General features: G+C 43.0%; 1 protein-coding gene across 3 annotated transcripts in view; it reads left to right on the top strand.

The window, feature by feature from the left end:
* Nucleotides 1-26135, top strand: part of FANCD2 (FA complementation group D2) — a 536781-nt gene that overhangs the window by 315496 nt on the left and 195150 nt on the right. For all 3 annotated transcript variants that reach the window (XM_029599610.1, XM_029599611.1, XM_029599609.1), the window contains one exon: nt 13016-13131. In XM_029599610.1, coding sequence (XP_029455470.1) covers nt 13016-13131 — 116 coding nt within the window. The remainder of the gene's footprint in view (nt 1-13015; nt 13132-26135) is intronic.

The following is a 26135-nucleotide window of genomic DNA, read 5'->3' as shown; positions in this document are numbered from 1 at the left end:
CACTCTGGTTAAGGTGGAGCCCATTCTTTCGGAAAAGTCTCCCCCTTCCCCAAAAGTTTCCCTAGTTCCTTACAAAACTGAATCCCTCTTCCCTGCACCATCGTCTCATCCACGCATTGAAACTCTGAAGCTCTGCCTGCCTCTGGGGACCTGCATGTGGAACAGGAAGCATTTCAGAGAATGCCACTCTGGAGGTTCTAGATTTCAGCTTTCTACCTAAAATCCTAAATTTGGCTTCCAGAACCTCTCTCCCACATTTTCCTATGCCGATGGTGCCCACATGTACCACGACAGCCGGCTCCTCCCCAGCACTGTCTATAATCCTATCTAGGTGATGTGTGAGGTCTGCCACCTTTGCACCAGGCAGGCAAGTTACCAGGTGGTCCTCACGTCTACCAGCCACTGCTGTCTACATTTTTTTTTTAATTTTACATTTTCAGATATATTACAATATCAAAATAATATAAGAAATATGAGATTTATACATCATATTCATATTAGGAAACATAACAAAGAAATCTCATACATTTAAATCTCTAATCATTAAGGTAATAGGGAGCCTTAAATGAAATAAGGAAAAAAAGAGCTCTCACTAGAACAAATTAACACAGGAATTACCCACATATGAGATACAGTTCACACAAAATTTTCCCCCAAAATTACACCTGAAACCTTCCCGTCCAAAAACCCCCTTAATTGTTCTGGTTCTAAGAACACATATTTTTCATTATAGTATTTTACTAGACATCTGCAAGGGTACCTAAGAATCATATTGGCCCCTTTTTCTATAACCTCTGCTCTCAATATAATAAACTTTTTCCTGTACTCTTGTGTCTGTCGAACAATGTCCGGATAAATCCAAACCAATTGTCCATGAAAGAATACCTTCCTATTTCTGTGAAAGTGTTTCAACACTAAGTTTCTGTCATATTCCAGAGCAAAGGAAACTAACAAAGTTCCTCTTGTTGTAATTTCAGTTTGTATCGACATCTCTAATAACTCCGTTACATTCAATGTCTTTTGTTCTTGTGTCTCCATATTTATTGATTTTCTAATATGAAAAATGCTTTAGTTAAAACAGGTATAACCTCCTTTGGAATTTTAAGGCATTCTATTGTATATTCCCTAAACATGTCTGCCGCCAACATTTTCTTCAATTCAGGAAAGTTCACCACACGAAGATTCAAATATCGAAGGGAGTTTTCAATATTTTCAAATTTCCTTTCAGCGATATTATTTCATTTGATTAAATTAACTTTTTAAACCTTTTCTATCAATGTTATCTTTTATTGTGCTTTATCAAACTTTTCCTGTTGCTGGAAAACTACCTTCTCCAAATTTATACATCTTTTGTCTCCACAAATGCCTTTGTTAGGGTAGATATTGCAGCTTCAATTGAAACTAAGGCCGACCAAACAGAGTCTAGAGTCACAATCGGGGGTTTAGTCAGAGTAAAAATTGTACCTGGAATCATTTTTTTGTGAATGCTGAGGTGCACTGGGTTCAGCAGTTTCTATTGTCAGTGGAGCCTGTGGGGGCCTGGGCATAGATGTGGTTCCTCCAAACAGGATAATCACATCTTCCTCGCTCTCTCTCTCTACCCGCTCTGTTTAGTTGTGGGGACGTTGAATCCCTCCTGCTCGCTCTCAGGGATCGCGTTGGTTCATCTTGTTCTGCCCCAGTCTGTCCTCGCGGGGGGGGGGGGGGGAAGGCACCTCTGGAGCCCCCGGGCTCAACAAAATCATCTCGGCCAACGAGTGAGAACCGAGCTCTTGGTTCTCACTCACAGCAGCCCTCGTTTCCAGCTTTTAGCGTTAAGCTCAAAGAAGCTCTCAATTTTTGTTTGCAGGGTGCCGCCTTCTTTTTCAGGTAAAACGTTTTTTAGTTTAGCTTTACGCTTTGTATGCAGCATCCTGCAATACCCCAAATTAGGCAAAAATTCAAGAAGGAAATCAGATAACACAAAGAGAGCTCTTCCGATGTGCCTCATGTGTCGGCCATCTTGGCTTCCTCTCTACATTTCTAATAATTGAATCACCAAATTTGATGGCCGGCCTAACCCTTCCCTCCTGGGCAGTAGCCCTGGGAGATTTTTCCTCAGTGCAAGAGGACAATACATCACCTGGAGAGCAGGTCCTTGCTACAGGATCACTTCCTGCTACATCAGGGTGATGTTCTCCTACTGGGAGACCTTTCTGATCCAAGGCAGCACTGGGGCTGCCAGACTGGATTTGGGACTTGGCTACTATGTCACTGAAGGTCTCTTCAATGTACCTCTCTGTCTGACTGAGCTCCTCCAAGTCTGCTACTCTAGCCTCCAGAGATCGGACTCGTTCCCTGAGAGCCAGGAACTCTTTGCACCGAGTGCACACATACAATCTCTCACCGGTAGGTAAAAAATCATATATGTGATACTCAATGCAAAAGACTGGAAAGCCCCCCTTTTGCTGCTGGACTGCTGCCTTCATCTTAGTTTTATTGAGTTCCTAGTTAAGTTTAGGATACTAAGGGAGTTGGAATTACTTTAAATTTACAGGTGAACTTACTAATTAATCAGCTAGAGTCCTACAAGGGGATGATTAAACTTTCAATAAGGGCTGGTACAATAGTATGATTTAGATAAGACCATGATTGATTTTTAATGAGAAAGTGTCTCTTGCCTAAAAATCAAGGGTTGGGTGGGAAAGACAGACACTAGGTTTAACTATCTCTGGCTTGCTTATTACCTGACACACACAAACTCTAAAGAATATATCTCTCTTTCACCTTTCACCAAACTTTTATATGTCCAAAGATTTCCCAAAGCTATACTTACCAATCCTCTTTAACCACAAATAAATTGATCTTCACTCACTTAATTGAAGGGTTTGAGATTCGCGCGCCAATAGGCGCGCACTTCCGGTCCTCCTCTTCTGCAAAGGGTGCGGAGCCTCTGGAAGCTGGGGCTGTGGAATTCAATCCCTGGATCACTTGCGGTGACCTCTGGACTCCTCTCCCGGGGGATGCTGGGAGCAGTATGCAGATGAGCCTTCCGGTCTCTTCTTCTGCAAAGGGCACGGAGCCTCTGGAAGCTGGGGCTGTGGAATTCAATCCTTGGATCGCTTGCGGTGACCTCTGGACTCCTCTCCCGGGGATGCTGGGAGCAGTATGCAGATGAGCCTTCCGGTCCTCCTCTACTGCAAAGGGCGCGGGGCCTCTGGAAGCTGGGGCTGTGGAATTCAATCCCTGGATCGCTTGCAGTGACCTCTGGACTCCTCTCCCGGGGGATGCTGGGAGCAATATGCAGATGAGCCTTCCGGTCCTCCTCTACTGCAAAGGGTGCGGGGCCTCTGGAAGCTGGGGCTGTGGAATTAAATCCCTGGATCGCTTGCGGTGACCTCTGGACTCCTCTCCCGGGGGATGCTGGGAGCAGTATGCAGATGAGCCAGCGAGCATCAGATGGTTCAGTTTGATATAATGGCAAAGATGGAGAGAAATCACTTGAAAATCAAAGTCTTTGATTTCAAAAATATGAGATTTGGTAAAATGAGAGTGTACCTTGAGAATGAGCTAGAAGGCTGGGAGAAGATGGATGAAGTGTAACAGTGGACGAGATTGAAAGGAGCTATAATAACAGCAACAAACAGATGTGATTCTCCAAAGAGGTAGCTGAAATAAAGGCAAGTAGATTAAGTATTCAGAAAGTACATAGGAACTCAAAAAGATGAAATGGAAGAATATCTGGAAAAGCTGAAAAAGAAGGAAAGAAATCAGGATAACAAAAGTGGTAGCAGAGAGGAGGCTGGAAACTATAGGCCAATTAGCCTTACCTTGGTGGTGGGAAAATTAATGGAGAGACTGTTGAAGAAAAGGATAGTGAACTATTTACAGTCTGGTGGGTTGCCGAATCAGAGATAATATGGTTTATGAAAGGATTAGGTGACTAGAATTAGATCAAGGATGAGCACTTGATGTGATTTACCTGGATTTCAGCAAAGCTTTTGATATGGTTCTGCATAAGAGGTTCATGAACAAAATGAAAAACTTGAGAATGGGTCCCAAGGTGATAGAATGGGTTACAAATTAGTTGACAGACAGACAGCGTGTAGTGGTAAATGGAACCTCCTCTGAGGAAAGAAGTCATAAGCGGAGTGCCTCAACGATCAGTTCCAGTGCTGGTTCTGTGGAATTTAGAGTAGAATAACCTTTTTGGGGTGTTGTGAGGTCTCCATATTCTAGGTCAGCTATATTGAGAAACAGTGGAAGATTTTACATTTTATTCTGCAGAGATAGTTGTTTTCTGTTCTCTAAGTTAAGTTTATTTTTAGCGAGGCTTTAGACAGTAGCCATAACATAGGTCTAGCAGCGCCTCTACTGCAAAAAGTATTTGCAACTGACACCCAGCATGATATGGTTGATGAAACCTAGAATGGATGAAAAAGGGGTGTTGCTTACGTATTTGGACTTAGCTACGTGAGACAATAAGTGATTGGACCAACTGTATGATAACCAAAAGAATGATGCATTGATTGGTTATATGTTCTGCTAATGAAGATTTAGAAGATATTAGCCCCTGTCTAATTTGTATAGAGGGAGAGAGCAACTTGCCAATGCCATATAGTTAGTTTTTCTAAATAAATGAAAGAAAAAAGAAACAGAAGATGAAGCTGAAGAGTTGGTTTCTTTCAAGCAGAATTGTTTTTATTTACTAGATAAGTTAGACAAACTGAAAATTGCTCGATGGACATGAATAATTCTAGTGTCCTCTGACAGCTGCAGTTCAGCTGCCAGGGTCATTTTAGATCATAAATCCGACAGTTCTATTCAATATCTGTGTGCGTGATATTACAGAAGTGTTAAAAGGAAATGTTTTGTGTTATTGCGGATGATACTAAGATCTGCAACAGAGTGGACACAATTGAAGGAGTAGAGAGAATGAAAAGTGATCTAAGAAAACTCAGTGGTCAAAGGTTTGGCAGCTGGGATTAATTGCCAAGAAGTGCAGAGTCAAGCATTTGGGGTACAGAAATCTAAAGGAGCTGTATGTGATGGAGTGAAAGACTGATGTGCACAGACTGGGAAGGAGACCTCAGGGTGAAAGTGTTTGACAAAGACAGCAAAGCAATTTGGCAAGGCAATGGCTAAGGGCAAAGAGATGTTGGGCTGCATAGAGGGAGGAGAAAGGAGGTGATGATACCCTTGTACAGATCTTTGGTGAGGCTTCTCCTAGAGTATTGTCTTCAGTTCTGGAGACTGTATCTCAAAAAAAGATAGGATGGAAGAAGTCCAGAGAGGGGCAACCAAAATGGTGTGGGGACTGCATTGAAAGCCATATGAGATGAGACTGAAGGACCTGAATACATTTACCTTGGAGGAGAGGCAGGAGAGATATGATACAGACTTTTAAATACCTTAAAGTTATTAATGACACACAGAAATCAAACTTTTTCTAATAGAAAGGAAGTTGTAGAACTAGGGTCCGTGATATAAAACACCAAGTGGCTAGACTCAGGAACTATATCAGGAAATATTTCTTCACGGAAAGGGTTCTGGATGCATAGAATGCCCTCCCAGGAGAGGTACTGAAGATAAGAATGGTAATGGAATTCAAAAGGACATGGGATAAACACAGAGGATCCCTAGTCACTAAAGGATGGAAAGGAAGAAAAGGGGTAATGGTTAACTGGGGTAACCTGCACAGAGAGGTAGTTACTACCGTAAAAAAAACCCAACAAATTTGCTAGGCAGACTGGATGGACTACTTGGGCCTATTTCTGCTGATATTTACTAAGTGATCAAGGAAGATATTCCATTTATTTTATTATTCCCAAAAAGAAAGCCATGTTTCATCCCCTTCTGAACTTAAAGTAGGTCAACAAAGGGCTGAGGGTTTCTCAGTTCAGGATGGAGACTACAATCTTTCATGATTGCGGTGAGACGGGGATTTTTGACTTCCTTGGATTTGATTGAGGCTTATTTTCTTATTCCCTTATGGAAAGAACATCAGCCTTTATCTATGGTTCGCTGTCCTGAGAAGTCATTTTCAGCTTCAAGCCCTTCTATTTGGTCTGGCAATGGCTTCGAGGATCTTTTCCAAGCTGATGATGGTAGTGGTGGTGACTGTTCAGAAAGAAGGAATTTTGGTCCACCCATACTTGAAGATTGACTAATTCGGAACAAGTCTGAATAGGAGAGTAAAGAAGCTACTGACAGTGGTATGGTTGTTGCAGGAACTGGGCTGGGGGGCCAACCTTGCCAAGAGCAAGTTGTCCTCTTCTAACATTTGGAGTACCTGGAATCATGCTTAGACAATATGAAGGGGTATGATTATATTACAAAAGAAAGAATTTTCAAACTTTAGGCTCAAGTGAGAGGCTTGTTAATGATGCGGAGGCCTGGGATTTGGAATTATCTGCAGGTCTTGGGTTCCATTGTGTCCACATTGGACCTTGTTCAGTGTGCAAGAGCTCATATGAGAGTTCTTCAATGGACTCTGCTTTCCAGGTGGTTCAGTCTGGTAACCGCTGATGTCAGTCTTTTTGACTTTAGATACATTCGGGGCCAGGTAGCTCAAGGGTTGTGGTATCCACTAGTCCATGTCTAGCCATCATCTGGAAATGAGGGTGAATAAAATTGGCTCTGTTGAGCTTTGCTCCTCTTCTTGAAGGTCAGGTCTTTTGTGCTCTTTCAGACAGTGCTATAACACTGGCATAGTTGTATCGTCAGGGAGAGACTAAGAGTCTTTAAGTATCATCTGAGGTGAATCTGCTAATAAGATGAGTAGAGAGGCACTTAAGAGTACTCTCAGCAGCTCATGTGGCAGCAGTGGAGAATATTCGGGTAAAATTCCTAAGTCGCAGCACTCTGAATCCAGGTGATTGAGCCCTATCGGAGGAAGCTTTCTCTCAGATTGTGAAGTGGGGAAGACTGATGACTTTGGCCACCAGCAAGAACACCAAGGCAGTGAAGTTTTTCAGTTTCAGGAAGGAATTCCATAAGAAATTGCCATGCTGGGTCAGACCAAGGGTCCATCAAGCCCAGCATCCTTTTTCCAACAGAGGCCAAAACCAGGCACAAGAACCTGGCAATTACCCAAACACTAAGAAGATCCCATGCTACTGATGCAATTAATAGCAGTGGCTATTCCCTAAGTAAACTTGATTAATAGCCATTAATGGACTTCTCCTCCAAGAACTTATCCTAGCCTTTTTTGAACCCAGCTACATTAACTGCAATAATTACATCCTCTGGCAACAAATTCCAGAGCTTTATTGTGCATTGAGTGAAAAAGAATTTTCTCTGATTAGTCTTAAATGTGCTACTTGCTAACTTCATGGAATGCCCCCTAGTCCTTCTATTATTTGAAAATGTAAATAACCGAATCACATCTACTCATTCAAGATCTCTCATGATCTTAAAGACCTCTATCATATCCCCCCTCAGCCGTCTCTTCTCCAAGCTGAACAGCCCTAACCTCTTCAGCCTTTCCTCATAGGGGAGCTGTTCCATCCCCTTTATCATTTTGGTTGCCCTTCTCTGTACCTTCTCCATCGCAACTATATCTTTTTTGAGATGCGGCGACCAGAATTGTACACAGTATTCAAGGTGCAGTCTCACCATGGAGCGATACAGAGGCATTATGACATTTTCGGTTCTATTAACCATTCCCTTTCTAAAAATTCCTAACATTCTATTTGCTTTTTTGACTGCTGCAGCACACTGAGCCGATGATTTTAAAGTATTATCCACTATGATGCTACATCTTTTTCCTGGGTGGCAGCTCCTAATATGGAACCTAACATCGTGTAACTACAGCAAGGGTTATTTTTCCCTATATGCAACACCTTGCACTTGTCCACATTAAATTTCATCTGCCATTTGGATGCCCATTATTCCAGTCTTGCAAGGTCTTCCTGTAATGTATCACAGTCTGCTTGTGATTTCACTTGTCTGAATAATTTTGTATCATCCGCAAATTTGATAACCTCACTCGTCGCATTCCTTTCCAGATCATTTATATATATATTGAAAAGCACTGGTCCAAGTACAGATCCCTGAGGCACTCCACTGTTTATTTTCCACTGAGAAAATTGACCATTTAATCCTACTCTCTGTTTCCTGTCTTTTAACGTGTTTGTAATCCATGAAAGGACATCGCCTCCTATCCCATGACTTTTTAGTTTTCGTAGAAGCCTCTCATTTATTTATTTATTTATTTATTTATTTAACTCTTTTCTATACCGACCTTCATGGTTAGAAACCATATCAGATCGGTTTACACAGGACGGGGTAAACTGTAACAAAGAAAAGCAAGTTTGCTTACCGTAAACGATGTTTCCGTAGATAGCAGGATGAACCAGCCACGCTGTCATGGGATCCGCCAACCAGGCCCGGGAGGCGGAGCCCGCCAAACCAGAGCACAGAGCCCTGCTCTCTGCGGCTGCACGCACGCTCCCGCGCAGGAAAGCAACAGAATCTCCCCAGTCTGTGATTAAGCTGTAGTGTAGTCGAAGACTTGGTGACTGCCAAGGAGTCTGGGGTCAGCTGGGGTCAGCTGTTTAGATGCTGTATTCAGGAATGGCTGTATTCAGGAATGGCCAATTCAAGCTATGTGTTTCTTCTGTGACCCTTAGTGGGTAGAGCTTTGCAGAACATGGAGAGGCATCGAGATCTTGTGGTTCTGGTAGCACCCAATTGACCCAGACATTCTTGGATTGCAGACCTAAAGAGACACCTAGTTGGAGAGCCCTTTCTATTTTTTTCAGTCCAAGGGGCTGTTGGTTCAGGGGCCAATTCTTCATAAAGGACCAGATTGATTTTTTCTTACAGCTTGGCTCTTGGGAGAGCTTCTCTGATTTAAGAGAGGTTATTCTGAGAATGTGGTGTCTACTCTTTTAAGATCAAGAAAAGTTTCTACATCCCTTGCATATGTAAGGGTTTTGAGAGTGCTTGAAGAATGGTGGCAAGAAAGGCTTCCTTAGTGGATATCTTGGCCTTTTTGCAGCAAGACATGGAGAATGGCCTGGCATTGAATTCACTAGAGGTCTGAGTGGTGCTATTGCCTTCAAGATTCTTGAAGAAAACTAAAAGTATATGTCTTCCTAGAAGAAATCTTTTTCCTTCTTGAGATCTGAATTTAGTCCTTAGGTGTCTCTTTTGAGCCTTTGAGGGAGGCTTGGTAAAGGATCTTACTCTGGAAACCTTTTTTCTGGTATCCATTTGTTCAGCTAGAAGGATTTCATAGTTGCAGGCTTTGTCTTATAGCGATCACTTTTTAAAGTTCTCAGAATAGGCGGTGTCTATCCACAGGGCTCCTTCCTTCCTTCCTCCCTAAGGTGGTTTCTCAGTTTCACCTAGATCATTCAGTGGTGGTTCTTTTCTTTAGGAAGGAGGATTCTCTGTGAGCCTATATTCAACTTCATCGGTTAGATGTGCAGAGAGTTTTGCTTAGGTACTTGACGGTAACCAGTAGTTTTTTTAAATCGGACAATCTCTTTGTATTGTTTGGTGGTCCTAGGAAGAGTGGAGCACCTTTCAAGGCCGCAATCTTAAGCTGGCTTAAAGAAGCAATAAATTTGGCATATATATCAAAGGGTTTGCTTTTACCTAAGGGGTTGTGGGCTCATTCTGCAAGGGCTCAAGTGGCTTCCTGGGCCAAGCTCTGTTTTGTCTCTCCAGTGAAGATTTGCAAAGCAACTGCATGGGCTTTCTTGCACACCTTTATAAAGCATTATCACCTTGATGTCCAAGCCAGGGAGACAGCTTTCTTTGGCTGAGGTGTTGAAGGCACGCCTGGCATTTTCCCATCCTGCTGAGGGATAGCTTGGGTACATTCCATTTGTCTGGACTGGTTGGGCTGGATGAAGAGGAAGGTGAAACTTTACCTTAACTGATAACTTCATTTCCTTGAATCCAGACAGACCAGTCCCTTACTGCAAGAAGGTTTGTTTTCTAGATTCAGAGCCATTTTAGATATACAGAAATCCCTAATTCAGATTCTGCATGGATTGTGTGAATCACTGTTGGTCCAGTTTCTTGATTCTTCTTCTGTGATTCTTTGTTTTGATTAGTAGCTTTGACTTTTCTGCAGATGCCCTCCTGGTTGGTGAGGGTGAGAGGTTTTGTAGGTTTTTATCTTAGCTTGTTGCAGTAAATACTGGCAGGCTAGAGTAGCACAGGACCTTATTTATTTATTTATTATTATAAGGGCTAACATCACAAGCCTGTTGTTATCTGCCTCCATCTACTGGTAGGGGCGAATAAACCCACTTGTCTGGACTGGTCTGGCTGAATTCAAGGAAAGGAAATTATTAGGTAAGATAAAATGTCACCTTATAGCATGAGTTAGTAATGGTTCAGTAATGGCAGGATGTAGCAGTTAAGATTTTCTCCTATATGGATATATGGTCTAAAGCAGGGGTCAGGAACCTTTTTGGCTGAGAGAGCCATAAACGCCACATATTTTAAAATGTAATTCCATGAGAGCCATACAATATGTTTAAAACTAAATACAAGTAAATGTGTGCATTTTATGTAAGATCACACTTTTAAAGTACAATAAGTCTCTGAAAATATTACACCAGGCCTTAAGACACCAATACATCTCCTATTAGGAAAACGGACCAAGTCAGGCTGCTATAGAGTCCTACACAGAAACTACACGCCAGCAGAAAACCTCACCTGAATCACGTGCTGTCCCTCACCTAACATAGAATAAAGAGACCAAAACGCATAACAAGAAGCATGCAGACAAAAACTGAATTGGAAACTGCAACAAGCCAGAGTCTCTGTATGCAGTGTAACAAAGGAAAAAAGAAACATCACACATCCTTATAAAACAAATCAAGAAATATAAAATCATCAGCAGTAAAACTGTACTAACAAAAAGAACATATTTCGAAACAGCTGATGAGTGGAATATCCAATAATTAAAAACTCATATAAAACATTTCCAGATACCAACAAAATATTTCAAAATAGCAGACACAAAGATCCAGTAATGAAAAATAATAAGGATACAAAAATTTTTTTGCTCTGCATACCTGGGAACGTTTGATATCCAGGTGTCCTGAGATTGTTCTGAATTAGCAGGAGGTGGGGTGGTTTGCTTGGAACTTTCTCCTCTCTCAGTCACATACCAGCGCTCTCTCTCACACTGGCTCTCAATGACACACCTATACACACATGCTCTCAGTCACTCACATAATGTTTTTTCTCTCTCACTTATATAGGCTCTTAATTACACATTTACACACATGCTGTCTATCTTTTCACGCTTACACACACACAGGCTTTCAATCACATAAATACATGCTGTCTTTTTCTCTCACACACAGACTCTCATTCACATGCTTACAAACATGTCCTCTCTTTCTCTCATTTACACACAGGCTCTCAATCACATACTCACATGCTCCCTCACCTAAATCAGCTCTCAATCACACACAGACACACATGGTCTCTCTCTCTCATTTAAACACAGGCTCTCAATCACATACTCACATGCTCCCTCACCTAAATCAGCTCTCAATCACACAGACACACATGGTCTCTCTCTCTCATTTAAACACAGGCTCTCAATCACATACTCACATGCTCCATCACCTAAACCAGCTGTCAATCAGACACAGACACACATGATCTCTCTCTTACTTATACACACAGGCTCTTAATCATACATACACATGATCTCTCTCACACACAAAGGATCTCAATCATACACACATACTCTTTCAAACAAACAGGTTTTCAATTACAAACTTACACATACAGGGTCCCAATGGTAAACTTACATTCATGCTCTCTCTCTCTCACAGGCAGGCTCTCAATCAGACATACTCTCTTTTACATATACAGGCTCTCAATCATTCACATACATGCAATCTCTCACTCACACACACAGGATCTCAAACACACATGCTTGCTTGCTCATTCACTCTCTCTCTCCCCCCCCCCCCCCCCCCCCCCCCCCCCCCCCCCGGGAACTCGCGGCAGCAGCAGCCACCTCCCAACGCTAACCTCCTTCATTTTCAGCCCTCGCGGAGGCGAAGGCGGAGTCCCATCGGCCGCGGTTGAAGATTTTCATTTTCCTCCGAGCCGCGCTGCAGTCTTCTTCCCGCGCAGGCACCCGATGCTCTCCACTTCCTCTTCCGGGCCGCGGGAAGAAGAGAGCACCGGCGTGCTCTCTTCTTCCCGCGGCCCGGAAGAGGAAGTGGAGAGCATCGGGTGCCTGCGCGGGAAGACCCGCGCAGGCACCCGATGACTCCAGCGCTGGCACCCGGCACCCGGCTGACACCCGATGACTCCCGCGCAGGCACCCGGATGACTCCAGTCGGCGTGCTCTCTTCTCTTCTCCTCCCCCCCCGCGGCCCGGAAGAGGAAGTGGTGAGCATCGGGTGCCTGCGCGGAAGAAGAGACCACGCTAGTGTGGTCTCTTCTTCCCGCGCAGGCACCCGATGCTCTCCACTTCCTCTTCCGGGCCGCGGGGGGGGGAGGAGAAGAGAGCACGCTGGTGCCGCTGACTCCAGCTGTCCTGCCGCGTTCCGCCCGGGCTGACAGCATTTTAAGCCCGGGCGGCGGAGGACCGGGGAGCAGCTGGGTCAGCGGGGAACCGCGAAGTATGGCGACACGTGTCTGCGAGCCAGATGCAGCCCTCAAAAGAGCCATATCTGGCTCGCGAGCCATGGGTTCCCGACCCCTGGTCTAAAGATATAGAATGGAACCAGGAAAGCAAGTTAGGGATACTGATGTTTTTATACATACTGACTACTAACTTTGGATTTGCATAGCACCTTTCATTCCAATTGTGTATATAAACTGTTTTACAATATAATACTTCAGAAACATGTACACAACCTCCTCTGAAGCAGATAGCTGGATAGCATATTTCTGGCACCTGAACTACATGAAAGATTTCAGAGGAGGAGGAAGAGAAATGTAATTTCATTATTCAGTTATAGTCAGGTGAGTTGAAGTGGCTTGCCTAGAGTCTCCAAGAGTAATGTTTCATATTGTTCCTATTCCTGGCTTATTGCAGGATGTCCCTTATATTTAACTGACCTGGATGTAACAGAAAAACTGGAGTCCTTGTCGAAGCTTGAAAAGGAGTTTCTCTGTTCATTGCTGTTTTTTGCAATTAATTGGTTCAGAGAGGTAAGTGAATCTGAGTGTCTGATCACTCTATTTTTATCTGGATACACTATGGCAAGGGTTCTCAAATTTTTAGGGAGCATGACCCCCTTTTCAACTTCCAAAAATGTTGTGGACCCCCACATGAGTCTCTCTTTTTACATGCAGTTAAATGTCAAAGAGAAAACTGATTAATGTAATAACATGCACTCCAGAATTATTTTTAATGTAATAAACGTAATGTTAAATAAGGAATCGTTTCAGATATAAACTGTGCTCTTCCTCCTGCCCTCTCCTTATGGCCCCTTCATGAGTGCTACCTCCCATCCCCACCTTAGCCCCTTCCGAAATGCCTTTCCTCCTTGCTTCTATCTACAGACTCTTTGAGTGCTCTTCCTTTTACTCTTTCCTCCCTGCAACCCCTTCTCTGGTTCTCTACCTACTGCCTTCCTTCTGTGACTCTTCTCTTGAGTGCTGCCATCCACAAGTGCCTATCCTACTGCCCTGCTTGCCCCCACCCATGACACCTTTCCTTCTTTCATCCCTCCAGTGTGCCCTTCCCTGGTTCTCCCTCTCAAAGCCCCTTCCTGAATGTTTTCACTCCTGTTCGCCTTCCTCCATGGCCTATTTCAGAGTACTGCGCCCCCCCCCCCCCCCCCCCCATATGACCTCTTCCTGAGCACCTTGCTTCCTGTTCTCTTCCTCTTGTGGCACCTTCTCTGATCCTTCTGCCCTCTTCCCATAGCCCCATCCCAAATGTTCTTTTATTTATTTATTTGGATTTAATGCCCACCTTTTTGAAATGTGCTCAAAGCCAATCACAGCATATTCTGAAGGAGACTAAATAATCAACAACAGGGCTAAATTAGGTAAAATATAGAATAGAAATAAATCAACAGGGCCAAGGATAAAACATATCTCAGTAAAATCAACACCGGAGAAACTGGTTAGGTGCTGTGAAAAAATGGACCTGGATGATATTGATAAGCTTGTTAATGGGGATTTCTGGAATTTGTAGGGTTAGGGATTTGCAGGGCTTATTTAAAGGAAGGTAAAAAAAAAAAGGAAAAAGTGGACTTGTGGAGGAGGGTTAGCTGTTTTAAAGTCTGAACATAGTTTTTTTTTTTTTTAAATAATTTTCAAAAATAGATTAGAAAGTCAGATATTGACCAATTTCAGCTATTTTTTTTAATTGTGATTATGCATTATTAATTATATTGTAAGTTGCTTTGATTAGATCATGTATTTATAAAGTGGATTTTAAGTAGAAATACATTAATAGAATTAAATTTCTTATCAATCCAGTTATTTTATGACAGTGCATATCATACTTGAGTATGATATGCCATAAGCCACCGCAGCCTCCAGCCAATCCGCCTGCTTCTCCTCTGATGCATACATTAATTTATCCACCTGCAACTGCTGCACCTATCGCAGCCCAGCCCGAATCATAAAGCTGCTGCACACCACAGCACGTATGCTTATGGCAGACACCTAAAAAATCTTCTTGAGATGGACTTCCAGCTTTCTATCCTGCAGATCCTTCAGTGCTGCAGAATCAGCCACTGGAATGGTTGTCTTTTTATGTATAAATGGTTTTTATTGGCATTTGTCCAATCAAAATACAAAACATTGGAGGAGTGCTGTTATCTGATACTCTCCCCCTTTAACCACAAAAAACCACAGAAAAGACCCAGGTAGAAATCTCCCCCCCCCCCTCAAACATCATTTCTTTTCAAAGAAGCAATAAGTCATAATGCCAATCAAAATAGAGCAGTCTCCAGAGCAGGATACAGTCATATAAACTTCAATCATTAAGAATGTGACTTCTGGCACTGTGTGGAAGAGCCTATATATACGAATCCCAGATTTCTAAAAATCGCCGCCGATGTCGAGGTGAACTATTCGAAAGAAGATGATCCATGGTTATCATTGAGTGGAAATAGTTCCGCTAAGTCTAAAAAGATGGTGAATCTTCATTTGTCCAACCTAATAGTATTACCCTCTTCCCCACAAGACTAGTTTTTTGGATCAATAAAACGGGTACCAGGATCTCGAATTTGAAACGGGGGAATACAACCAAATAAGAGCCACTATGGGGCAACTGGGATGGAAACCTGTAAAATGGTTGCCAGATACCCAGCCACATGGCTCAAAAAAATTTTGATAGTAGGACAGGACCAGAAAGCATGTGCCAATGTGCCTACTGACGTCTTACATCTTCTGTACAACGCCGAGGGGGAGATAGTCAGGCGATGTGCCCTCTGTGCCGAAATATATGCCCTCCCCAAAAATTTGTATTGTAGTTCCCGGTAATAAATGTTATACGAGATCCTAGCCACTCGACCATATCAAGCCTGCAGAATCACAGGTGTGACCACAAAATCCCCATCCCCTTTCCAACGGTTGGCCAAAACAGTATATTTCCACCCGCCTTCAGACCCTTATAATAGAGAGAGAGTGAAGGAGTCTTTTCTTTTTCTAACTTCAATATCTTATCTAACTTCTGAAAGGAGAGTGGTTGTATGAACGCTGTGGGCAGAGAGTGAAGGTAATGAGTAATCTGCAAGTATGAAAAGACAGACAACAACACCAAGCCATAATATTCCCGAAGTTCTGAAAATAACTGTTTCCCCTCTTTCGTGATTAATTGTCCCATATCCTAAAGGCAGAAGATTGTGAGCCTGGGGAGAAGTCTCCATTACTAGCAATGGGCAGTAAATAAGTGCATACCCTAGATAGGTGGAGGTGTTTGGTCAACTGAACCCATGCTTGTCTGATGGGTCATATCACTACTAAGTGTGTTAGGATGGGGAGATTAGTCGCCTCCACTTGGAAGACATACTTAACATCTATCAGAGTAGTCAGGGTGCTGTCAGCCACATAGTTAGTATAAAAGGATTTGCCCAATAACCAGTCTCTAGCTATCCGCAGATTACTGGCCAAATTGTACACTGCTAAATTCGGAACTCCCAACCCTCCTGTTCCCCACCGTTCTTGTAGCCAAGAGAGCAGTATGCGAGCCTTCCCCCCCTCTCCATAAAAACTTCCGAAAATGACAATCTACTGAGGACAAGTCTTTCACCCTAATCTGGAGAGGTTAGTTTTGAAAAAGGTACAGCCATTTAGGAAGGATAATCATTTTGTATAAATTCACTCGGCCACTTAATGACAAGGGCACATTTTTCCATGTAGTAAAAGTGTCCAATGTATACTTCAGCAATCGTGGGACACTGAACTGATAGATTAAACTGGGGTCTTTAGGTATGTGGCCCTCAGATAGCGAAAAGAATCACCCGCCCATTGCAATGGAAAGGTGTTTGGCCATCGGTCTTTAAGCGCATCGAGAAATCCCAGTGCGGAAGATTTACCTTCGTTCAACCGAAACCCAGAGAAAACCCCGAAAGCCCAAAACAATTCCAAAAGGGGTGATAGAGAAGTGTAAGGGTCTGTAAGAAACACCAAGAGGTCGTCCGCAAAGGCAGCACATTTAAAGACCTCAGATTGAAAGCGAGGGCCCCTAATCGCCCAAGTCGCCTGTATGGCTAAGAGCAAGGGTTCCAACTGTAATATGAAAAGTAGGGGAGATAATGGGCATCCCTGTTGTGTTCCCCGTGTGATATTGAAAGATGTAGACTGTTCCCGATTTGCTATAATAACTGCCTGGGGATCATGTTATAACAACTGTAACGCTTGATAAAAGAATCCATCAAAGCCCATCTGCCACAGAATATAAAATAAGTAGTTCCATTCTACTCTGTCAAAGGCTTTTTCAGCATCGAAACTGATAGCCAGATATGGGGTCTTTGTGTGTTGGCACATCTCCATAGCCACTAGTAACCGTCTAATATTTGAAAGGGCGTAATGTTGGCGCACAAATCCAACTTGATTACTACTTATCAGGGATGGAAGAAACTGCGCCAATTGGTCAGCCATTATTTTGGCTAACAGTTTTTGGTCGAAGTTGAGCAATTCTATATATATTTGTAAATTTTGCTCATAACGTTTTGTTTGATTATTTCCCGCCCTTATCTCCCCTCCTCATTTGTTCATATGTTAATTTGTTATATCTGTTCGATGTAAAACGCCTCCTCATTTGTTCATGTGTTTATTCGTTATATCTGTTCGATGTAAAACGCCTTCCCAGGCGCCTGTTTCAGTTACACTGTAAACCGATGTGATATCCCTGATGAACGTCGGTATATAAAAATTTTAAATAAATAAATAAGGAAATCGGACAGTATGAGTCAGGTAATGAATGATCCTTACCTGCTTTAGGGATAAGGGATATGTGGGCACAATTCACATTCGGAGGGTAACTACTGGTAGCAATAAGGTCCGAGAATAACAGGGACAATGGGGTGGCTACCTTTTCCACTAGACTTTTATAGAATTCGGCCGAAAACCCATCAGGCCCTGGGGCTTTAAGTGTTTGGAGTGATAGATAACTAGCTTTATTTCCTCAGGCGAGATGGGAGAGTTAAGTGCCTCCTTTTGGGTGTCCGTAAGGCATGGGATATTTAGAGAGGCGCAAAATTGAGCACATGCCTCCTCTGTCCACCCCTCCGTTCTATAAAGTTTGATGTAGTGTTCCTGAAAAAGACGTAATATGGACTTAGTGTGAGTCTTCACCTGGCCAGTCTGATTGCGCAGCCCCGAAATATGAGTAGCTCGAGCGGATTTAATCATATGAGACATCAGCTTGCCTGCCTTGTTACTATATTGATATAATTTAAAATGATAATATAACAGACCTTTCTTAGCTCGCTGATGGAGTAAAGTATTTAATGTACATTGTATGGATAAATAATTGTCCCTCGCACTTTTCGTGTTGGCTTGAAGCAGTTGGGTCTTAGCTTTGCGTAGTTGAGTGCTCAACTGCAGAATACGCTGATGTAAAATCTTCCGCCAATGGGCGGAATATGCAATTATATCTCCACGAAGAACCGCCTTGGCAGAAAACCAGAACAAAGTAGGTTGTTCCCGATGCTCTTGGTTTAATGTTGCATAATCAGACCACCTCTCCTCTAGGTATTGCTGAAAGCGTTTGTCCTCCGCTAGATAGTAAGGGAGCCTCCAAATCCTGCCTGTATTAGAGGACTGCACTAACTGCAGATCCATCCAAACCCGGTGCATGATCAGAAATAATATCTTCGATACCAGCTCATTCATACAATATATACAATTTTGTTATCTGTCAAGCACATTTCATGTACAGTTTTAAGTTTACTGTAAACCAATGTGATATCCCAGATGAATGTCGGTATATAAAAACCCCAAATAAATAAATAAAATAAATAAATATATAAGTTAATGTCAGCCCATAACTCAGTTCCAGGCAGGCCAGCTTCCACCTCAGATCCATAAGTTACCTCTCCAAATAGATAAGAAAACCTAAATTGACAATATTCCCAAGAAGCCCCCTTCCCTCTAAAGCTCACTGTTTATCCAAAAATAAACAAGCAATACAACAGATTTCTTCATTGAAAAGAACAGTCACAGAAGTTGCAGCCATATGTATTGTACAATAGCCCCCGATGTCACTTGAGAAAAAAAAGAAATAGAAAAATACAGGAGCGCTGTCCTATACATTTCAGAGTCTGAGGCTGAGTATCGGACCCGTGCAAGTTCTTCTGGTTGCAAGTATGAGAAAAAAAATCACCAATCCAGTGGTATATGCTATATAAAAAAAAAACAGACACCACGATAGTCTGCCAGATTCCCACAGGAGGCAAATAAAGGATAGAGTATGAAACGTAGATAAAGTAAACTGTGAAAATACAACAATACCAACAATGGTAACTTGCTTTACACTGCAGCCCAGTAACCAGTCTGTATGCCTGGGTTCCAAGCCACACCACAGGACAAGCCAGATAATTGACTATCTCCATTGAGTCTTAAGTCTTCAGGCTCACGAGAGAGAGAAAAAAAACCTCTCCACGAACAGGCAGTAGCATTGCCGGCATCAATACGCGGCCAAAAAAAACACCTGTGAAAACAGATGAATAGAAGAACGGTCAGGGAAGTTCAATAGTCTCGACCAGAAACCCTGAATAAAGTGAAGGCTCAGCAAGACGTGTGGGGAAGGAGAAAAAAAAATGTTGATTCACGTCACGACTCGGAGGAGCATGGTTGTAAACAAATAAAAAAACCCCACTAAGGCACTAGTTTACCTTTCGCACTGACCAATGCCACCGATGGAATGCCAAACCCCTGCTGAGTTAGCGAGGAGAATTAAGGTTCAGAAAGGAAGGGAGCCCATGCGGCCGCCATGACAAAAGTTGTGTCGCAGCCATGCAAACCCAGTGATGAGTCCGGCTTTCCAGACTCCAATCGACTGCGCTCCTGTACAAAGGTACGGGCTTCTTCTGCCGTTTCCATCCATTTGGTGCCTGCTGCAGTCGTCACTCACAGATGGGCTGGATAGATTAAAGTTGCGCGCACACCCATAGTGATCACCTGCGAGCAATGCAGCACCATCACCTGTCTCTGCGTCGACACTCCGGCCGAAAAATCTTGAAAAATTAAGACTCGCTGATTCTCGTAAGAGAGAGTGCGGCCGGTCAGGAGAGCTCTATGGATCTCGATTTTATGGGCATAGTTTAGAGGTTTTGTGATAACCACCCGAGGTCTCACTGGGTTATCCTTTCTTGGGCCCAATCTGTGTGCCCGCTCCACCCGAATGGGCCCAAATGTGTTGGCAAGGCCCAATCCCTCTCGCAGCCAGGTCTCCAGGGTTGTCGGCATTTCCTGATCTTAAACAGATTCTGGAAGTCCGACGAAATGGAGGTTGGACCGACGTGATCTGTTTTCTAAGTCTTCAATATAGGCGGCTTGCTTAGCGAGTGAGGTCCGAAGATCGGCGATGTCAGTTTGGGCCATGTGGAGGCCATCTTGTACATCTGATATTCTTTGCTCCCCTTCTGTGAAGCGGGCCTCAAAGTTGTTTAAGGTACTTCAAAGCTCTGTTATTTTCTCCACAATATTTTTCAGCTCTGGCCCCAACGCCTCTATAATCGCCTCCTTAATATTTGCAAGCGCAATCGGGGTCTGAACTGCAGCAGATGGGTCTGCCGCAGGCGGAGAGGGTAGATCTAGGCCTCGAGGTTTATCACGCTCTTTTTCTTGCTCCTTTCTCACCATTCGGGTTGCCATTGTCGCCAAAACTGCTTGGCAAAGGTAATTAGAAGGGTGCAAAGATGTTAGAACTTCTCCAGCTGATTTTAGACGCCGGGGATGGGGCTGGATGCAGAGGCTAGGCGCAGAGAGGGAAAAACTACATCTGTCTCCCTCGCTGCATCACATGATCTCCGGTTGTCTTTTTAATAACTGCCGACATTGAGACATCCACCTTTGGAACCCTCAACAGATTAAGTTTGACTTCAGACAAAGGATATAATTTATCCATTGCTCTATCAACTTTCAAGCCAGTCTCTGGAGTATCCCACTCCCTGACCACTAACCTCTTAACTGACTTATGGAAAGGAAAAGCCTTCACTGGATCTCTTAAGACATCCATGACCAGATCCATCTCTTCCTGATTGGATTCCTCTCACAGAACCTTTACCCCTAACTCCTTAAGGACATAGGGGATCAGGGGTCCCAACTCTTCCCTATGGTAAAGACGAATCACCTTAGGATCGTCCCTCTCAACAGCTGGGGCTTTTCCCAGCCCCTCTTCTGGATCCTGTCCCTCTGAAGAAGGATCCGCCTCAGGAAGGTCCTCTACAGGCAAATCCCCGTCCTCTGAATCCTCAGAGTTCGTCCGCAGCGTTCGACTGCGGGCATATCCTTATAGTGCCAGTAGCCCGTGAAACCCTGGACCTCTTCCTTGGTTGTGAACCTACTGCCCCCCCCCCCCCCCCTTGCTTAGAACCACACCGCCCAGGGCTTTTCTGGCCAAATAAGCCTTGTGCAACAGCAGGACGAAATCTGATGAGAAGGTTGCAGAATCATCAGAATCCTTTCCCAAAAGGTCTTCTTCCTCACCCGACTGAATTCCCCAGGTTCCTTGGTCCTCCACGGGACTCAAATCAGCCAGGGTCAGCAGCAGAGGGAGATCTCCCTCCCCCCAACCCCCACAGTCTCTGAAGCAGCCACATAAGAACATGCCATACTGGGTCAGACCAAAGCTCCATCAAGCCCAGCATCCTGTTTCCAACAGTGGCCAAACCAGGCCATAAGAACCTGGCAAGTACCCAAAAACTGTCTTCCATGCTACTGTTGCTAGTAATCACTAATAAACAACCAACCTCGTTCCCTTTGTATAAATAATCTCCAACACCCACACTTCAAGGGAAACCCTTGCTCGGTGGTTTTGTGTGGTGGCTACGTTTCAGGACAACCACTTTGTAATTGTCCCTCTTTATAGCCCCGCATTTTACTCTTTATTATTTACTATTTGTGTCCATTTTTTGTTTTTTATTCATTTTTATTACTATTTCACTTCTCCCCGGCTGTCTGTCCGACCCATCCAACAGTTTTTTTTCTTTTTTCGTGTACTTATCTAGGCTGCCACCCTTACTGCTTCTTATGGGTGCGGATCGGACTGCCCGACATTGGCCATGTTTCGGCAAAACGTTGCCTGCTTCAGGGACTGCGGGAGAAAATACTGCTGTGTCCATGCCGGGTCCACAGTTATTAAGATGTTTCTTAAACGAATAAAATCAAATTAAATACAATGCAAACTACCTTAAAATTCTAAAACTATGTTCATACCACCTTTCAAGCTTTTAGTACTTACTATTGATGTTTGTTCTAATTTCTTAAAGTGAGTGACGCCTTCATTTTCTGTTCCAGCATCTCTCTCTACTCTACCTGCTTTTAAAGCTACCATGGGCGAATCACCACTTGCCCCCCTCAGACTGAGGCTGCTGACTCCCTCAGGTGCCTCCAATTCAATTTAATTAATGTTTCCTCCGAATCCCCAGAATTCTCTTTCAATCTACCTCCTATTCTCATGTGCCCGTTTCCTACACATCTTATACTTATAGCCCGAAACTGCCTATTTGAATCTGGACCAACTCATGGGTGTAATGTTTATAATCATTATTCGTGCCAGACATGTGAGAGACATTCTTCCCTCGGACCCCTCCTCCTCTGTGTCTGGCGGACCTGATGGTGGTCTGAAACCTGCCACTTTCGCTTCTGTCCTATCACCAGGTTGCACTAACTTGTATGAACCTGTCTCTCTCAACCCACAATTTCTCTTTTTTTTTTTTAATTTTTGTGTGTGACCTACCTGCTTTCCCACTCTATTTAAAGTCTGATGAATAAAAAACAAAAATGGACACTAATAGTAAATAATAAAGAGTAAAATAAGGGGCTATAAAGAGGGACAATTACAAAGTGGTTGTCCTGAAACGTAGCCACCGCACAAAACCACCGAGCAAGGGTTTCCCTTGAAGTGTGGGTGTTGGAGACTGTTGCTAGTAATAGCAGTGGCTATTTTCTAAATCAACTTAATTAATAGCAGGTAATGGACTTCTCCAAGAACTTATCCAATCCTTTTTTAAACACAGCTACACTAACTGCACTAACCACATCCTCTGGCAACAAATTCCAGAGTTTAATTGTGCGTTGAGTGAATACAAACTTTCTCCGATTAGTTTTAAATGTGCCACATGCTAACTTCATGGAGTGCCTCCTAGTCTTTCTATTAGCCGAAAGAGTAAATAACTGATTCACATTAACCCGTTTTAGACACCTCTATCATATCCCCCCTCAGCTGTCTCTTCTCCAAGCTGAAAAGTCCTAACCTCTTTAGTCTTTCCTCATAGGGGAGCTGTTCCATTCCCTTTATCATTTTGGTCGCCCTTCTCTGTACCTTCTCCATCGCAACTATATCTTTTTTGAGATGCGGCGACCAGAATTGTACACAGTATTCAAGGTGCGGTCTCACCATGGAGTGATACAGAGGCATTGTGACACTTTCCGTTTTATTCACCATTCCCTTTCTAATAATTCCCAACATTCTGTTTGCTTTTTTGACTGCCACAGCACAATGAACTGATGATTTCAATGTGTTATCCACTATGACGCCTAGATCTCTTTCTTGGGTGGTAGCTCCTAATATGGAACCTAACATTGTGTAACTATAGCATGGGTTATTTTTCCCTATATGCATCACCTTGCACTTATTCACATTAAATTTCATCTGCCATTTGGATGCCCAATTTTCCAGACTCAGAAGTTCTTCCTGCAATTTATCATAATCTGCTTGTGATTTAACTACTCTGAACAATTTTGTATCATCTGCAAATTTGATTACCTCACTTGTCGTATTTCTTTCTCAGACCATTTATAAATATATTGAAAAGTACTGGTCCCAATACAGATCCCTGAGGCACTCCACTACCCACTCCCTTCCACTGAGAGAATTGTCCATTTAATCCTACTCTCTGTTTCCTGTCTTTTAGCCAGTTCGTAATCCACGAAAGGACATCGCCACCTATCCCATTACTTTTCACTTTTCCTAGAAGCCTCTCATGAGGAACTTTGTCAAACGCCTTCTGAAAATCCAAATATACATCTACCAGTTCACCTTTTTCTACATGTTTATTAACTCCTTCAAAAAGGGAAGCAGATTTGTTAGGCAAGACTTGCCTTGGGTAAAGCCATGCTGACTTTGTTCCATTAAACCATGTCTTTCTATATGTTCTGTGATTTTGATATTTAGAACACTTTCCACTATTTTTCCTGGCACTGAAGTCAGGCTAACTGGTCTATAGTTTCCCGGATCACCCCTGGAGCCCTTTTTAAATATTGGGGTTACATTAGCCACCCTCCAGTCTTCAGGTACAATGGATGATTTTAATGATAGGTTACAAATTTTTACTAATAGGTCTGAAATTTCATTTTTGAGTTCCTTCAGAACCCTGGAGTGTATACCATCCAGTCCAGGTGATTTACTACTCTTCAGTTTGTCAATCAGGCCTACCACATCATCTAGGTTCATCGTGATTTGGTTCAGTCCTGCCACGAAGGAAGAAAAATGGTCTCCATTCCCGTGCTAATCAGGAAGGGCTCCTCTGCTTCCCCCGATGCACCGGAAACCCTCCCAGGCCCGTGCTGCTTTTCCGTCGCCGCCACGGTGTCCCAGAGAGGCAGCAGGAACAAAAGCCAGCTCAAGAGCGCTGTGTGCGCATCACTGCATGCAGTACACTTGCTGCCGCGCAACATGCTCTCAACCCACCCGGACCCCGAGTGCTTTAAGCCTGAGGAGATTAAAGCACAAGAGCCGCTGCAGCTGAGCCTCTGCTGGGCTTCAGCACCACTCTCACTCAGAGTCGATCGATAGGGAAAACAAAAAATAAAGCAAACTCCCCCCTTTTTTTTTTAATTTAAAATTTACAGAAAAGACAAAAGCAACTTCCCTTTAACCGAAGAGTGGCAGCAGGCTCTGCAAGTCCTCCTGGGAGAGAGCTCCACCAGATTTCTATCCCCAGCAATATAAGAGTCCCCAACTCTGCCCCCCCCCCCCCTTTGATTCACTAGTAATAAAATCAGCATTACAAAGATGAAAAACATCAGATTTATTCCCATATCCCTCCAGGGAGAAAAAAGGTAAAATGCTTGATACAATGGGTAAAAAGTCTACCAATCGCAATGCTGCTGAACAGAATTTTGGCACATCAGTTTCAGATGATACAGGATCTGTATATTTTTACAAAAAATCAGAGGTCTCATCGTTTTCCATGAAAACTTCAACAAAAATTTAATGCAAATTTACGAAAAGCAAATAAGTTTGCTAAATATTTGATAAAGTCGCTCTATGACCATTTTGACTCTGCTTCCAGAACATCAGCAGTAGTCATAGCGACCAAAGAGCATAGCTTAATGTATCTGGCTTGAGAGAAGACTTGCATGAAAAATGAATGGCTGCATCCTATACAGGTGAAAATCTATTTGGAGATAACAAAAGACACTGTGAATAATATAAAAACAGAATACAATGCTGCAAGCTTACTTCAGCAACTACAGAACCATAGGCTGTCCAAAGAAGATATCTTCCTTATAGTACACACTATTATTATTAATTCATATCTTATCCCCTTGTGTCTGTTTGCACCCTCCCCCTGCCCCCCCATTTGTCTCGACTACCCCCCTCCATCCCTCCCTTAGTTATTTAGTTATTTATTCTGTTACTGCGTTTGTTATACACCGTTCTCTGTAAAGGCTACGCCTATATATCTTTTGTTGTAAGTTACTTGTAAACCGGCACGATGTGCAAACGGTTGCCGGTATATAAAATTAAATAAAAAAAATAAAAAAAAAATATATTATTCATGATGTTAGTTCCCATCTTATCAATCTCAGAGACAGAAATCAACCACAGCAGCAATAACCACCACCAAAGCCTAGACTTTGGATAAATAAAAATAAAATAAATAAATACATGAGAGAGACTACATGCAAAATAAGTTCAGCAGTTGTTTTTACATCAGTCACCTTCCAGTGGGAGGAAGGTTGCAGCATTTATACCACCAATGGTCCAACATAACTACAAGTCCATGGGTGCTCGATGATCAAAATGGGTATTTTCTAGATTTTCAATTTTTCCACCCTCTTCTTCAGGCTTGCAAAAACCTCTCAGAAGCACATTCATCATATAAGACAAGAAATAGCATCTCTGTTATCTGCAAATGTAATAGAACCAATACCAGAGAAGGACACCGGTTTTTTTTTTTCAAGATATTTTCTAATGCCAAAGAAAACTGGAGGGTGTCCATTTCTAGACTTGTCTAAAAAGGGAAATATTACCTTACTCTTTGCAGCCCTCAGCTTGGGAGTCTTCACTTGTGCATCTGAATCTATCCTACTTGTCTGTGGAGAATGCAAGGTTGCTTTCCTGTAATAGGTATTTTCCATGCACAGCAGGACATGTCAGACACAATCCCACCCTCCTCCCCATTGAGTTAAACATTCATTTGATTTATATTCTTCTTTATAGGCACTTCAAAGCGGATTACATTCAGGTATGTAGGTATTTCCCTGTCCCGAGTGGGCTCATAATCTGTTTGAACCTG

The sequence above is a fragment of the Rhinatrema bivittatum genome, chromosome 4 (genome assembly GCF_901001135.1).
Source record: "Rhinatrema bivittatum chromosome 4, aRhiBiv1.1, whole genome shotgun sequence".
In the NCBI taxonomy this organism is placed as follows: Eukaryota; Metazoa; Chordata; class Amphibia; order Gymnophiona; family Rhinatrematidae; genus Rhinatrema; species Rhinatrema bivittatum.
The sequence above is the reverse complement of the archived record's forward strand: the minus strand, read 5'-3'. Positions and strand labels throughout refer to the sequence as shown.